This window comes from Macaca nemestrina, chromosome 20, assembly GCF_043159975.1.
Source record: "Macaca nemestrina isolate mMacNem1 chromosome 20, mMacNem.hap1, whole genome shotgun sequence".
Lineage (NCBI taxonomy): Eukaryota > Metazoa > Chordata > Mammalia > Primates > Cercopithecidae > Macaca > Macaca nemestrina.
The window spans coordinates 68,266,222-68,283,113 of record NC_092144.1 but is presented as its reverse complement, the minus strand read 5'-3'; the positions used below and the strand labels follow the sequence as shown (position 1 = coordinate 68,283,113).

Genomic DNA, 16,892 nt, shown 5'->3' with positions numbered 1-16,892 from the left:
TGACCTCCCAAAGTGCTGGAATTACAAAAACGCACCCAGTCTATTTTTTTTTTTTTCTAGTTCTTGTTTATCTCCTTGATTATAAGGTAGGAGTTTGTCTATTGCAGTAGTTCTTAAAGTGTGGGTCAGGGAGCCCTAGATGTTCCTGAGATCCTTTCAAGGTATCAGTGGGTTCAAAACTAAGTTCATAATAATAGTAAGATGTTGGCATTTTCTTTTGTTGCCAGAGGGCTCAGGAGGGTCACTGGATGCCAGTGGCAGTTGGTGTCCAGGTTCTTGAAGCCATCGCAGGAAAGAATTCAGGGATAAATCAGAATAAGCAGAAAAGCCAGAAGCTTTCATTGCAAAGTGAAAGGAAACACGGGAGACAAGTGTGAGGGAGTGGTTCCTGGCTCCTGAGTCACACCCAACGTTGTCTGCATTTCTCCTTTTATGGGTGTTTAATTATGGGTGGAATGGTCACTGGTATCTGGAAAAGGAGGGGATTTCAGGCACTGTGCTCCCCCCACCCCCACCCCAGTTACCACCCCCTTTCTCCCGTATTTGGGTTTGCCTGGAAGAGTCATGGACATGTCACCCTGACCAGTTTTGGCTGTCTTCTCTCCCTTATTTTGGGTTTTGTTATTCTGTGGTTTCTTTGCCTACTGCTTGTTTTAGTTGTCGTGTGGGTTTTTCCATTCTCCTGGACTACCCAGTGCTATTCCTCTCTCACTCTCATTTTCATGGGAATATACAATACAGTTGTCCAGAGGCTGCTGGATGAGTCATATTGTAACAGATGCAATGGGGACATGCAGCTATGGGAACTCAACTGCCTTCAGTGAAGCCAGACATTAAGGAGATTTGAAAAAATATCATACAATGCCACTCTTCTCCCTATTTCTGTTTTGGAAAATGCTGTTTTTCATAAAGTAGGTGATTTTTAAAAATATGTTGTATTAGTCATGTGGGCGCTGGTAACAACGTACCACAAATGGGGTGGCTTAAACAACATAAATTTATTGTTACAGTTGTAGAAGCCAGAAGTCTGAGATCAATGTGTTGGCACAGTTGGTTCCTTCTGAGGGCTACAAGAAAGTATATGTTCCATCCCTTTCCTTAGTTTTTGGTGGTTTGCTGCCAATCTCTGGCATTCCTTGGCTTGTAGATCTCTGACTTTGTCTTCAAATGGCATTTTCCCTGTGTATGTGACAAGCTGTCTGTCTCCAAATTTCTGTTTTTATAAGGACAATAGTCATAATGGACCAGGGCTCACTCTAATGATCTCATTTTAGCTCTTTAAAGATGCTGTCTCCAAGGCCGGGCGCGGTGGCTCAAGCCTGTAATCCCAGCACTTTGGGAGGCCGAGGCGGGCGGATCACGAGGTCAGGAGATCGAGACCATCCTGGCTAACATGGTGAAACCCCGTCTCTACTAAAAAATACAAAAAACTAGCCGGGAGAGGTGGTGGGCGCCTGTAGTCCCAGCTACTCGGGAGGCTGAGGCAGGAGAATGGCATGAACCCGGGAGGCGGAGCTTGCAGTGAGCTGAGATGGCGCCACTGCACTCCGGCCTGGGCAACAGAGCAAGACTCTGTCTCAAAAAAAAAAAAAAAAAAAATTAACAGCCAATATAGGCCGAGTGCGATGGCTCACGCCTGTAATCTCAGCACTTTGGGAGGCTGAGGTGGGCGGATCAGTTGGAGACCAGCCTGACCAACATGGTGAAACCCCGTGTCTACTAAAAATACAAAAATTAGCTGGGCGTGGTGGCGCCCACCTGTCATCCCAGCTACTCAGGAGGCTGAGGCAGGAGAATTGCTTGAACCCGGGAGGTGGAGGTTACAGTGAGCCGAGATCGCGCCACTGCACTCCAGCCTGGGCGACAGAGTGAGACTCCTCAAAAAAAAAAAAAAAAAAAAAAAAAAAAAAGCCAATACCTGGGGTTCATGTCACAGCTATGCAAATGCCATTCCCTGAAGGGTCAATCAACACATCTGACTGCATCTCCTCCTCCTCTATTTAAATTTCATGAGCTTTTTGCCCCTCCAGCAGGAATTACTACATCAATGTCAAGTGAACACTACTTTCTAAAGTTACCTTCACATAGGAACTATAACCCTCTAGCAGGATTTGTATAGTATGAGCACAATTTACCTTGTAGCTTTCAATTACAATTTTTTTTTTAAAGTTATGGGTGAATAAACATTCATTTTCTTACCCTATTCCTTTCCTAGATTGAAAACTCTTTTCTCTAGAGAAGGTTCTGCCATGCCATCTGTTCTGTGTTTGTTTTATGACAGGGTCTCATTCTGTCACCCAGGCTGGAGTGCAGTGGCACGATCTCGACTCACTGCAACCTCTGCCTCCTGGGTTCAAGCAATTCTGTCCTGCCTCAGCCTCCTGAGTAGCTGGGATTACAGGCGTGCACCACTGCGCCTGGCTAATTTTTGTATCCTTAGTAGAGACAGGGTTTCACCATCTTGGCCAGGCTGGTCCCAAACTCCTAACCTAGAGTGATCCACCTGCCTCGGTCTCCCAAAGTGCTGGGATTACAGGCGTGAACCACCATGCCCAGCCCTGCCATCTGTTTTTTTTTTTTTTTTTTTTTTTTGAGACAGAGTCTCGCTTTGTCGCCCACACTGGAGTGCAGTGGCACAATAGCTCACTGCAACCTCCACCTCCCGGGATCAAGCAATTCTCCTGCCGCAGCCTCCTGAGTAGCTGAGATTACAGGCATGCACCACCACACCTGGCTAATTTTTGTATCTTTAGTAGAGACAGGGTTTCACCATCTTGGCCAGGCTGGGCTCAAACTCGTAACCTAGACTGATCCACCTGCCTGGGTCTCCCAAAGTGCTGGGATGACAGGCATGAGCCACCATGCCCGCCCCTGCCATCTGTTTTTTTTTTTTTTTTTTTTTTTTTTGAGACAGAGTCTCGCTTTGTCACCCACGCTGGAGTGCAGTGGCACAATCTTAGCTTACTGCAACCTCCACCTCCCAGGTTCAAGCGATTCTCCTGCCTCAGCCTCCCAAGTAGCTGGGAGTACAGGTGTGAGCCACCACGCCTGGCCCTGCCATCTGTTTTGTTTTTGTTTTGAGGCAGTCTTGCTTTGTAGCCCACACTGGAGTGCAGTGGCACTATCTTAGGTCACTGCAACCTCCACCTCTTGGGATCAAATGATTCTCCTGCCTCAGCCTCCCGAGTAGCTGGGATTACAGGTGTGAGCCACCACGCCCAGCCCTGACGTGTTTTTCTTTTCTCTTTTTTTGAGACAGAGTCTTGCTGTGTTGCCCAGGCTGGAGTGCAGTGGCACAATCTTAGCTCACTGCAACCTCTACCTCTGGGGTTCAAGCAATTCTCCTGCCTCAGTCTCCTGAGTAGCTGGGATTACAGGCACCTGCCACCATGCCTGGCTCATTTTTGTATTTTTTATTAGAGATGAGGTTTCACCATATTGGCCAAGCTGGTCTCGAACTCCTGAGTTCAGGTGATCTGCCTGTCTCAGCCTCCCAAAGAGCTGGGATTAAAGGCATGAGCCACCACGCCCAGCCTGCCATCTGTTTTTAATCGTGGTGTTCTCAATTTTCCATGATGCATGGGTCTTATTAATTCTGATAATACATGGCATGACCTCAAAATTTCCTTGCAGCCCTGGGGAAGTTTCCCTTTTTCTTTTTCTTACTTACTTGTTCAATGTGGAAAGTAAAAGTTCCTCTTCAAAGTTTCTCTTCTTGTTAAAGAATAAATCATAAATGTTGAAAAGCAAGTTTCTTTTATAAACTAACTTCCTTGAAGCCTCCTTGCTTTGTGCTGTTAAGTGTTTGTTAAGCCCTATCCTATGTAGCTGTTAAACATGCTCACAGGCACGTAGTGTGTTCTATGTCCTCGTACCTTAACCACGATGTTTGTCCTGGATGTGCCCACAGGCACATTCCAGCTCACAGCCTATGCTCCTTCTGTATCTGGCATAAGCAACTTCCCCTTTTCCTTTGTCTTTCCATTACTTTTGCCTATTTTGAAAAGTTTTAAACGTTAGCCAATCTAGTGTTAGTTTAGACGGTGCAGTCTGGCTGCAGCCAATGGAGACATGACACAGTAGCAGGGACAAACTACGTAAGGAATAAAAATTGCTTCCCTACTTTGATCAGGTGTGCTCTTGCCATTGTTCCATCTGTGATGAGTACCCTTTCTGCAGAAAGTAAAAACGGCCTTGCTGAGAGAATTAAATTTATGTTCGAGTGCTATTTCTTTGCAGCACCAGGGAATGAGCCTTCTGTTTCTTAATAAACATTTTACATATAACATTGAACAATCTTACTTGTAAAGTCAAAGAGTCTGTTCTTGTTCTCATTGTTCTATTTTATCAAAATATCTGCATTATTTTTTATTTGTAACTCTTTTTTTGTTTTGTTTTTTTGTTTTTTTTTGAGACGGTGTCTCACTCTGTCGCCCAGGCTGGAGTGCAGTGGTGTGATCTCGGCTCACTGCAAGCTCTGCCTCTCAGGTTCACGCCATTCTCCTGCCTCAGCCTCCCGAGTAGCGGGGACTACAGGCGCATGCTACCACACCCAGCTAATTTTTTGTATTTTTAGGAGAGACAAGGTTTCCCTGTGTTAGCCAGGATGGTCTCGATCTCCTGACCTCGTGATCTGCCCGCCTCGGCCTCCCAAAGTGCTGGGATTACAGGCGTGAGCCACTGCACCCAGCCGATCTTGGCTCACTGCAACCTCCACCTCCCGGGTTCAAGTGATTCTCCTGCCTCAGCCTCCCAAGTAGCTGGGATTACAGGCGCCCACCACCACGCCCAGCTAATTTTTGTATTTTAAGTAGAGATGGGGTTTCACCATGTTGATCAGGCTGGTCTCGAACTCCTGACCTCACGATTCACCCACCTCGGCCTCCCAAAGTGCTGGCATTCCAGGCATGAGCCACTGCACCCAGCCTTGTAACCCTTTCTTGACTCACTTTTAGATTAACAAGATGCTTTAAATATTTGATTCTGCCTGGCGCAGTGGCTCACGCCTGTAATCCCACCACTTCGGGAGGCCGAGGTGGGCGGATTACTTGAGGTCAGGAGTTTGAGACCAGCCTGGTCAACATGGTGAAACTCTGTCTCTACTGAAAATACAAAAAATAGCTGGGCGTGGTGGTGGGCGCCTGTAATCCCAGCTACTTGGGAGGTTGAGGCAGGAGAATTGCTTGAACCTGGGAAGTGGAGGTTGCAGTGAGCCGAGATCGTTCCACTGCACTACAGCCTGGGCAACAGAGCAAGACTCTGTCTCAAAAAACAAAGAATATTTGGTTCCTCTGAATATCTATCTTTTCTGCTTTGTCTTAGATACCTTCTTTCTTTTTTTTTTTTTTTTTTTTTTTGAGACGGAGTCTCGCTGTGTCGCCCAGGCTGGAGTGCAGTGGCCGGATCTCAGCTCACTGCAAGCTCCGCCCCCCGGGTTTATGCCATTCTCCTGCCTCAGCCTCCGGAGTAGCCGGGATTACAGGCGCCCGCCACCTCGCCCGGCTAGTTTTTTTTGTATTTTTTAGTAGAGACAGGGTTTCACCGTGTTAGCCAGGATGGTCTCGATCTCCTGACCTCGTGATCCGCCCGTCTCGGCCTCCCAAAGTGCTGGGATTACAGGCTTGAGCCACCGCGCCCGGCCGATACCTTCTTTCATGATGGAGACTTTATCTTTTGCTCCTTGCCTGCCACCTATATTGAAGAGGCTATGAGAAAGCAGACAGGAAGCTCCACAGACAGGCGGGGCTGCTTTAAGAGTACGCTTTGCTTGAGGGTGAAGAGGGCGAGAACCAGCTATCAGGTAAAAAGTTCTGAAATGCCAGAATAAAGCAGCCCTTGCTACAGAGCAAAATACATCAGACTGGCCGGGCGCGGTGGCTCAAGCCTGTAATCCCAGCACTTTGGGAGGCCGAGACGGGCGGATCACGAGGTCAGGAGATCGAGACCATCCTGGCGAACACGGTGAAACCCCGTCTCTACTAAAAAATACAGAAAACTAGCCGGGCGAGGTGGCGGGCGCCTGTAGTCCCAGCTACTCGGGAGGCTGAGGCAGGAGAATGGCGTAAACCCGGGAGGCAGAGCTTGCAGTGAGCTGAGATCCGGCCACTGCACTCCAGCCTGGGCAACCGAGCGAGACTCCGTCTGAAAAAAAAAACAAAAAAAACACGTCAGATTCAGTTGTCCCCTGAACTAATCTTTTAGCATGTGACTCCTTCCCTACTTAACTTTTTGCTAACCCACAGCCAGATAGTTAATGCCAGGCGGGAAAAAAAAGAAATGGGGAAAGAGTCTGAGTTTCATGGACAGACCTTTCATTAACCCACTTTCTGGTCTATTAATCTATGGCTCTGCTGGGGGCTGCCACATCTGCTGCCACAGCTTCTCCTCACCTGACCCTGTCCAGCTTTCCTCATTCTGTATGTTTGGCTATTGGCTATACTTCCATCTGCTTTTTTTTGTTTTTTGAGACAGAGTCTCGCTCTGTCGCCCAGGCTGGAGTGCCGTGGAGTGATTTTGGCTCACTGCAAGCTCTGCCTCCTGGGTTCACACCATTCTCCTGCCTCAGCCTCCTGAGTATCTGGGACTACGGGCGCCCACCACTAATTTTTTGTATTTTTAGTAGAGACGAGGTTTCACCGTGTTAGCCAGGATGGTCTTGATCTGACCTCGTGATCCACCCGCCTCAGCCTCCCAAAGTGTTGGGATTACAGGCGTGAGCCACCGCACCCTGCACTTTCTTTTGTTGTTTTGTTTTTGAGACGGAGTCTTGCTTTTCGCTTTTTTGCCCAGGCTGGAGTTCAATGGCGCAGTCTTGGCTCACAGCAAACTCCACCTCCTGGGTTCAAGTGATTTTCCTACCTCAGCCTCCCGAGTAGCTGGGATTACAGGCACATGTCATGACAGCTGGCTAATTTTTTGTATTTTTAGTAGAGATGGGGTTTCACCATGTTGGCCAGGCTGGTCTCAAACTCCTAACCTCAAGGGATCCGCCTGCCCCGGCCTCCCAAAGTGCTGGGATTACAGGCATGAGCCACCGTGCCCACCCTCCCATTGGCTCTTATCCTGCTTAAATGTGCAGTAATAGCATGCACCGTGGCTCATGCCTGTAATCCCAGGACTTTGGGAGGCCGAGGCTGGGGATCACTTGAGCCCAGGAGTTCAAGACCAGCCTGGGCAACATGGTGAGACCTTGTCTCTAAAAAAAATAAATTTAGCCAGGCTTCATGGCACATGCCTGTGGTCCCAGCTACTTAGGCTAGGACAGGAGGAACATTTGAGCCAGGTTGAGGCTGCAGTGATCCCTGACTGCGCCACTGCACTCCAGCCTGGGCGACAGAGCAACAGCCTGTGTCAAAAAATAAATATAAATGTGGCCAGGCATGGTGTCTCACACCTGTAATCCTAGCACTTTGGGAGGCCGACGCGGGTGGATCACGAGGTCAGGAGATCGAGACCATCCTGGCTAACATGGGGAAACTCCGTCTCTACTAAAAATACAAAAAATTAGCCGGGCGTGGTGGCGGGCGCCTGTAGTCCCAGCTACTCAGGAGGCTGAGGCAGGAGAATGGCGTGAACCCAAGAGGCAGAGCTTATAGTGAGCAGAGATTGTGCCACTGCACTCCAGCCTGGGGGACACAGTGAGATTCCGTCTCAAAAAAATGAATGAATGAATGCAGACATGGCCTCTTCCACTTTCCCCACAACTGTCAATTTATGCTTTTTTTCTTTTAGGGAACATGTTGCTGAGTGACCAATTTAAATTATGTGCTTGTAACCTTCTGTGAACATACTATTTGGGCTCCTGTTTTCACACCACCTGATAAGTATTTTCCATATTAATATGCTGCCAGTTCTGATTACAATCCAACCAACTGAGCAACAAAGTTTAAACATAACCAAATCCCTGAAATATTCAGAGTCCAATATTTTGTTGTTTTGTTTTAGAGATATGGTGTTGCTCTGGTGCCTAGGCTGGAATGCAGTGGTGTGATCTCAGCTCACTGCAGGTGCGACCCCCCACCATCCTCAGGCTCAAGTAATACTCCTGCCTCAGCCTCCAGAGTGCTGGGACTACAGGTGTGCAGCACCACGCCCAGCTAATTGTATTTCTTTTGTAGAGATGGGGTCTCAACATGCTGCCCAGATTGGTCCCAATCCACTGGGCTCAAGTGATCTGCCTGGCTTGGTCTCCTAAAGTGCTGGGATTATAGGCATGAGCCATTTCGGCCAGCTCAGAGTCCTTTTTTTTTTTTTTTTTTTTTTGAGACAGTCTCGCCCTGTTGCCCAAGCAAGAGTGCAGTGGCATGATCTCAGCTAACTGCAACCTCTGCCTCCCAGGTTCAAGCGATTCTTATGCCTCAGCCTCCCGAATAGCTGGGATTACACACGTGTGCCACCACACCCGGCTAATTTTTGTATTTTTAGTAGAGATGGGGTTTTGCCATGTTGGCTAGGCTAGTCTTGAATGCCTGTCCTCAAGTTATCTGCCTACCTCAGCCTCCCAAACTGCTGGGATTACAGGCATGAACCACCATGCCTCACCAGAGTCCTTTTTTTTTTTTTTCTTGAGAGGAAGTTTCGCTCTTGTTGCCCAGGCTGGAGCACAATGGCTCAATCTTGGTTGACGGCAACCTCTGCCTCCTGGGTTAAGATTCTCCTGCCTCAGCCTCCCGAGTAGCTGGGATTACAGGTGTCCACCACCATACCCTGCTAATTTTTGCATATTTAGTGGAGACGGGGTTTCTCCATGTTGGTGAGGCTAGTCTCGAACTCCTCACATCAGGTGATCCACCTGCCGTTGCCTCCCAAAATTCTGTGATTACAGGCATGAGTCATTGCGCCTGGCCTGTATTTTTTTGTTTTAAGACAGAGTTTCGCTATGTCGCCCAGGCTGCAGTGCACTAGTGTGATCTTGGCTCACTGCAAGCTCCGCCTCCTGGGTTCACGCCATTCTCCTGCCTCAGCCTCCCAAGTACCTGGGACTACAGGTGCCCACCACCATGCCCAGCTAATTTTTTTTTGTATTTTTAGTAGAGACAGGGTTTCACCATATTAGCCAGGATGGTCTGAATCTCCTGACCTCGTGATCCACCCACCTTGCCTAACTAAGTGCTGGGATTACAGGCATGAGCCACCGCACCTGGCCCCTGGCCTGTATTTTTAATAGAGACAGTTTTGCCATGTTTGCCAGACTGGTCTCAAGCTCCTGACTTCAGGTGATCCACCCACCTCAGCCTCCCAAAGCACTGGGATTACAGTCATGAGCCACTGTGCCCACCCACCTGTGTGATTTTAGAAACTGCAGACTCCTGGATTCTACTACCAGAGATTTTTATTCAGTTGGCTAGAGTGAGCATCATAATACAATTTTAGTGCACACTCCAGGCAATTCTGATGCACATGGTCATGAAGCCCCACTCTGAGAGTCATGTTTTAGCCACTTGATTTCTAGTAAAGAGGGTATGGCAGGGAAATTTCCTATCTTGGTTATTATTTATTTAGAGAGTATCTCACTCTCATAAGGCAGCAGTGTGATGGCATGATCACAGCTCAATGCAACCTCCGCCTCCCAAGCTCAAGTGATCCTCCCACCTCAGTCTCCTGAGTAGCTAGGACTACAGGTATGCACCACCATGCTAGACTAATTTTTGTATTTTTTGTAAAGACAGGATTTTGTCATGTTACCCAGGCTGGTCTCAAACTCCTGGGCTCAAGCAATCCACCTGCCTTGGCCTCCCAAAGTGCTGGGATTACAGGTGTTGGCAACTGCATCTGGCTCCATCTTGGTTATTCAGAGAGTTTCTTGCCCATGAGCTTTCTCATGTTGAATAAGGGAAGTATCCTAACTGGAAACTTTTCCACATTAACATTCATAGGGCTTCTCTCCAGTATGAACTCTCCAATGCCTGGTAAGTTGACACCGCTGGCTAAAGGCTTGCTCGCAGTGGTCACATTCATAGGGTTTCTCTCCAGTGTGCGTCCTCTCATGTTTACTAAGGGTTGAGCGATCATTGAAGGCTTTCCCACAATCAATGCATTCATAGGGCTTTCCTCCAGGATGCATTCTCTGATGTTTAATGAGTCACTACTGCTGGCTGAAGGCCTTAATACACATCACACTGATAGCTCTTCCCACTGACAGGTGTCCTCTGGTGCATGATGAGGGGAGACCTCTGGCTGAAAGTTTCCCCACAATGACTGCACTCCTAAGGTTTCTCTCCAGTATGTGTCCGCCGATGCACTACAAGCTGAGATCGCTGCCGGAAGGATTTCCCACAGTCACTACATTCATAGGGTTTCTCTCCAGAATGAATTCTCTGATGGGAAAGAAGGTTAGAGCTCCCTGTAAAGGCTTTCCCACACTGACTGCACTCAAAAGGTTTCTCACCAGTGTGAGTTCTCTGATGCATCAAAAGGTAGGAGCTCCTCGCAAAGGCTTTATCGCACTGATTGCATTTGTACGGCTTCTCCCCAGTGTGAATTTGCAGATGCCTGATGAGCTGAGTGCTTCGATTGAAGGCTTTTCCACACTGGTTACATTCATAGGGCTTTTCTCCAGTGTGAGTTCTTTTATGTGCAACTAATTGATAGCTTTGGCTGAAGGACTTTCCACAATGAGTGCACTTGTACGGTTTCTCCCCAGTATGAATTCTCTGATGGATGACGAGGTTAGAGTTCCACCTGAAGGATTTCCCACATTCGATACACAGATACGGTTTTTCTCCAGTGTGAATTCGCTGATGCGTAATAAGTTTAGAACTCTGGGAGAAGGATTTCCCACACAGGTTGCACTCATAGGGTTTCTCTCCAGTGTGTGTCCTCTGATGTACAACAAGATCATACTTCTGGCTGAAAGATTTCCCACACTGAGTACATTTGAAGGGCTTTTCTCCAGTGTGGGTTCTTGTATGTGTAACTAACTCATAGCTTTGGCTGAAGGACTTTCCACAGTGAGTGCACTCGTACGGTTTCTCTCCAGTATGAATTCTCTGATGTACAATGAGGTTAGAGTTCCACCTGAAGGATTTTCCACATTCAACACACTGATACGGTTTTTCTCCAGTGTGAATTCGCTGATGCATAATAAGTTTGGATCTCTGGGTGAAGGATTTCCCACATAGGTCGCACTCATAGGGCTTCTCTCCAGTGTGTGTCCTCTGATGTATGACAAGGTCATAGCTCTGACTAAAAGATTTCCCACAATGAGTACATTCGAAGGGCTTTTCTCCAGTTTGTGTTCTCTGGTATATGCGCTTACAACAACAGCTGAAAGAGTTTCTACACTGATTACACACAAATGACTTATCTGCAGTCTGAATGATGTTACAGTCAGAAAAAGATGAGGCCACAGGGAAGGCAGCACAGCCATCCTCACCTCTGAAGGGGGTCCCTCCAGGGTCACTTCTTTCTGTTTGTACAAGGCACAGATTCTCAGAACAGGCTTCTCTGCATTCATCACACTCATACTGACTTTTTCCAAAATGCGCTGGCTTCTGTTCATTCAGAGACACACTGTGACTGAAGAGATTTCCATAATCCTTACAGTCATCACTTTTCTTCACTGAAAAAGTTTTACCATGAAAACAAAGGGAGGAACCATAGTTGAGAGAGTCACGACCAACAATATGTTCATAAGGGTTTTTCTTTCCTGTTTCAATGTTTCCAAGTTTACTCAAGTAAATGCTCTGACACAAGGCTCTAGCATGCTGATGATTCTCACAGTGCTTCCCACCTGCTCCATTTTTCTCATGATTAATGAAAGTTGAATTTTGTTTAAACTCTTTAACCTGTGAGTTAGGCTTAGTGAAACCTGTACGTGCAGGTAATGTCATAGGTAGAAGGCTTAAAGTAGAAGGTACAGAATAACTTCCCCCAAGTTCAGGCTCACAGTGTTCTCTTTGAGGAAACAGTCTCTCTGAGGTGAGTACCATGAACCTCAAGGAGTTGTCCTGGTGTTCCCTTAACTGGTTGCTCTGATTGTGCACTTTTCCTAATGACACCAAACAGGGTGGCTCCTCCTGTACACATTGTTTCACTTCCACGTGGTGGGACAGTTCTTCCCTAGCCCGATCTTTTTCAGAATTCAACCTATTCTCCTCAAGGGTAGTCTTCCAGTCTGAAAGAAATCCAAAATGCCTGAGTTACTGGAGAAGCATCAGACGGGGAGGGGGATGAAGGAGACAACTGTGTAATAGAGGTGTCTCTGGTTTGTTTCCAAGCTACAAACTGTAATCTGTATGCACGCTGTGAAAAGCACAGATGGATCAGCAAACATGGTATCAGTGGTAAAGTGCAAAATACACACAAACATAATAAAGAAGTGACTAAGTAACACTGGTCCCCAAATAGAGGGCAAAAGAATAAGCAGGGAGGGGCCAGGTGCTATGGCTCATGCCTGTAATCCCATAACTTTGGGAGGCTGAGGCAGGTGGATCACTTGAGGTCTGGAGTTAGAGACCAGCTTGGTCAACATGGTAAAACTCTGTCTCTAATAAAAATAAAAAAATTAGCCAGGTCTGGTGGTGGGCACCTGTAGTCTAAGCTTCTCAGGAGGCTGAGGCAGGAGAATTGCTTGAGCCTGGGAGGTAGAGGTTGCAGTGAACCAAGATTGGACCACTGCATTCCAGTCTGGGTGAGAGAGTGAGACCCTGTCTCAAAAAAAAAAAAAAAAAAAGAAGAAGAAGAAAAGAAAAGAAAAAAAGAGAATAAGCAGGGAGGTGAAGATAAAAAGAGAAATCCACAGAATAAACTGGGTCTGCAGGATATAAAGCCATTAACCATTGCAAAAAATATGTATGTTCTAAGCCCCTGGACCCTGTGAATGTGAACTTTTGGGAAAAAGAACTGTTCAGATGTGATTAGAATTTTATTATTATTATTTACTTATTTAGTTTTCTAGAGTCAGGATCTTGCTGTGTTGAACAGACCAGATAGCGGCACAATCATGGCTCACTGCAGCCTCAAACTCCTGGACTCCTGTGATCCTCCCCCACTGGCCTCCCAAAGTGCTGGGAATACAGCCAAGCCACCGTACCCTTCTGTGATTAATATTTTTATTTTATTTTATTTTATTTATTTTTGAGACAGAGGCTGGCTCTGTTGCCCAGGCTGGAGCAAAGTGGCACAATCTTGGCTAACTGCAATCTCCACCTCCCAGGTTCAAGTGATCCTCCTGCCTCAGCCTCCTGAGTAGCTGGGATTACAGGTGCCTGCCACCACACCGTGCTAAAAATTTTTAAATGGGGATTTTTTTCTGGATTATCCAGAGGGGCTCTAAATGTAATCACAAGTGTTCCCATAAGAGAAAGGCAGAGGGAGATTTGAAACACAGAGGAGAAGGTGATGAGAAGACACAGCAGAAGGTATCTGAAGACTGGAAAAGAATGCTGCAACCAACAGGAGAAGGAAAAGACAGAAATGCGTTTTCCATTTGGAGCATCCAGAGGGAGCACAGCCGTATCAACACCTTGATTTCGATCCAGTGACATTGATTTTGGACTTGTAGCCTCTGTAACTTTTAGAGAATAAATTTGCATTGTTTTAAGCCAGCAGGTTGGTGGTAATTTTTTACAGCAGCCACAGTAAACAAACACAGACTCCTAACTGGTGCTTAGTCCTAGAATATGTTTCTGCTCCACTTCTGGATCTCATAATTGCATCTCAAACATCAATACTGACTTCATATTCTTAATGCACCAATTCTACCATTTCTTCACGCTGCAAACAGAAAAAGTTATTTAAGCATTCCAGAATTGACCCAATAGACTCTCCAGAAAAGACTGTATGGTCTCCGACGCAGCATGGGCAGCATGACTGGCTGCACCTGGGCTTCACTGTTTGCCACTTCAGACAGGTCCTTAGCCTCTTAGAGGTTCACTTTCCTTGCTGTAGCCAGAAGAAAGAATGTTTATCCTACAAGATTTATTTTGAGGCATCAATGAATCACTATGTGAGCCTCACACAGTGTCTGGCACCGACATTACAAAACATGGTTGATCTTGCCATCCTTGTTATTGTGGTGGTGGGGATTCCTCACTGTTGAAGATACGGAGCCTCCAAAAATGAGTGGCAGAGGCTCCCAGCTTAGGATCCTTGTCCAGGTCCTAAAGATCCCTCCTCTGCTTGTCACTCTGTTCATTATGGTTGCATGGCACCACAGTCAACACTACTGAGGCCTACGTCAAGTTCCCATGAATCACTCTCTGAGCACATGAGGACACAAGGATCCTTTGGCAACACATTAACTATACTCTGTGGCCATCCCTTGACTTCTGAGAGGATTTTCCCCTCCTCTCAATCAAAACCTCTCTTCCCTCCTGGGCAAGACCCTTACATGCACCCAGCACCCTCACACCTGGTGCCCTCACACCCAGCACTCTCATTCTTGCATTGTCCTCATCCCAGCTCTGTGGTTCCTCTGGGAAGTCACTGTGGAATCCCTCATGGGAGGATGTTTTGAAAAGAAACAATAGCCCAATGAAGGGTATTTGAGGATGAGAAGCAGGCAAGAAGTCATTGGGTGGCTGAGTTGTGTCCGGGTTTTGCCTGGCCATGGAAAATCAGGTGAAGGACATTAAATATCTTGCAGTGGCTTCTCCATTAGGAGCATGAAATGAGGAAAGAGGCTGTCTTCACAGGCCAGTCAAGAGGGATGTCTATGCCATACAGAAAGACTGACAGTAAACAGAATCCAGAATGACATGATTGAGGTATGGTATGCAGGGCATGGCCCAGGGAGGAGGGTAGATAAGTAAGTGTGGGCCTTCAGAGGAAGAAATAACAGAGGCTGCAGGCGAGAGAGTTACAAGGAAGGAGGAGCAGGAAGACATGAGACAAATTCAGATAAACTCAACATCTCCAGCCTGGGGGAAACATGAGAGGGTGCTGTGAAGATACACATGATGCATGTTGCTTAGTGAAAGCAGTCAGTCAGAAAAGGTTATATAGTGAATGACCCCAACTATGACATTCTGGAAAAGGCAAAACTATGGTGACAGGATAAAGATCCATGGTTGCCAGTGAGGCAGGAGAATAGGGTCTGGGGGCAGGGAGCCTAAGGCTGATTCATGCTGACTTCATGAATTGAATCAAAAGTAAAACCCTAAATTTCCACGCCCACGTAACAAAGGGTCGGAGGCTACTCCCTTTGCAACTCCTCCCAACTTTCTGTGTTGCAGATGAAAAATGGAAAGGACCTCTGATTGGTTCCCTCCAGCAACCCATCAGATGTCTGCACAGAGCGTAACTTTGTAACTTTACTTCAGCCTCTGCTTGGCCACCTTCCACAACCAATCAGACTGGTCATGGGCCACTACTTCATACGATATAAACCAAGTAACCAATGGGAAGTATCTAGAGAGCATTTAAACCCCAGAAAATTCTGTGGCTATTGCTTTTGAGCCTTGCTTGAGCCTGCAGGTGTATTTTTGTTTCAATACATCTATGCTTTTGTTGCTTCTTTTGTTGCTTTGTGTGTTTTGTCCAATTCTTTGTTAAAAATGCCAAGAACCAGCTGGGTGCGGTGGCTCACGCCTGTAATCCCAGCACTTTGGGAGGCCGAGGTGGGCGGATCATGAGGTCAGGAGATCGAGACCATCCTGGCTAATACGGTGAAACCCTGTCTCTACTACAAATACAAAAAATTAGCCGGGCTTGGTGGCGGGCACCTGTAGTCCCAGCTACTTGGGAGGCTGAGGCAGGAGAATGGCGTGAACCTGGGAGGCAGAGCTTGCAGTGAGCTGAGATCGTGCCATTGAACTTCAGCTTGGGCAACAGAGTGAGACTCTGTCTCAAAAAAAAAAAAAAAGTAAAAGAACAAAATGCCAAGAACCTAGACACCCTCCACTGGTAACATATTTTGGTGAGCCAGCCAGAGGGAAGCTCGAAGTTTGGGGTTTCTTTTTCTTCTCTTTTTCTTTTCCCTTTTCCATATAGGGGAACCCTTTTCTCTCTCTTTTTCTCTTTCCAACTTATGGACCCTTGGTGGACAGCACCTAAGCATGAAAGCAACTGTAAGTTTCTGGCCAGCGCCACTCTCTGGTGAAACGGAGATTTCCGTGTTGAAGAGCCTGACCGCCACCACCCAGTTCGGGTGAAGGACCTTAGTCCTTTTCCTTTTTCTCTTTTTCAGTCTTTCAGCTGCCTTTTCCTAGTAGTTCCTTGGTAACTGAGGGAGGCTGGCCAGGGTCACCCTCCAGTGTTGCCTGAAGGCCAAGGCGTATATGGGGATGGCTGCCATGCCCAGAAGGGGAAAAGACTCTTTTCTATCTTTTCCGGTTATAGTCCCTGATCCCCATCTGTGATGCAAGTGGCAGTGGCAGCTCGTCCAGGGTGAACTCACGCATGTTTCCAGTGACTTAAACCCTCTTTTCTTATGTAAAATTCTCCTTAGAGTTAGCCTGAAAGGGCAAAAGATAATGTATCTCATGCATTTGACTTACCTTCTCTTACTCGATTTATTTGACTGCCTTAAGACCTTTGGGGTCCACAAGCTTCAGTAGACATTCTACATCTCAGACTTCCACTGAGGGGATCCCATAGCTTCATGGTCATTGCTTCAGCATCAATTTGCTTGCCCTGAACCCCATAGAAATTCTCAACCCTGGCCAGGTGCAGTGGCTCACCCCTGTAATCCCTGCAATTTGGGAGGCCAAGGCGGGTGGATCACCTGAGGTCAGGAGTTCGAGACCAGCCTGGCCAACATGGTGAAACCCCGTCTCTACTAAAAATACAAAAAAAATTAGCTGGGCATGGTGGCACACTCCTGTAATCCCAGCTATTCAGGAGGCTGAGGCAGGAGAATTGCTTGAACCCGGGAGGTTGAGGTTGCAGTGACTCAAGATCATGCCACTGCACTCCAGCCAGCCTGGGCAACAAGAGCAAAACTCCATCTC

At 47.1% G+C, this 16,892-nt stretch overlaps 1 protein-coding gene across 7 annotated transcripts in view; it reads right to left on the bottom strand.

Moving 5' to 3' along the window:
- Window positions 1-316: 316 nt before the first annotated feature.
- LOC105488056 (zinc finger protein 544) overlaps window positions 317-16,892 on the bottom strand; it is a 33,819-nt gene continuing 17,243 nt past the window's right edge. For 3 of the 7 annotated variants that reach the window (XM_071088118.1, XM_071088121.1, XM_071088120.1), the window contains one exon: window positions 530-1,213. In XM_071088118.1, coding sequence (XP_070944219.1) covers window positions 1,164-1,213 — 50 coding nt within the window. In that variant the 3' untranslated portion in view covers window positions 530-1,163. Of the gene's footprint in view, window positions 470-529; window positions 1,214-9,313; window positions 12,116-16,892 lie in introns of those variants that run through there. The other 4 variants (XM_071088117.1, XM_024794812.2, XM_024794811.2 and 1 more) reach the window with 2 other exon arrangements.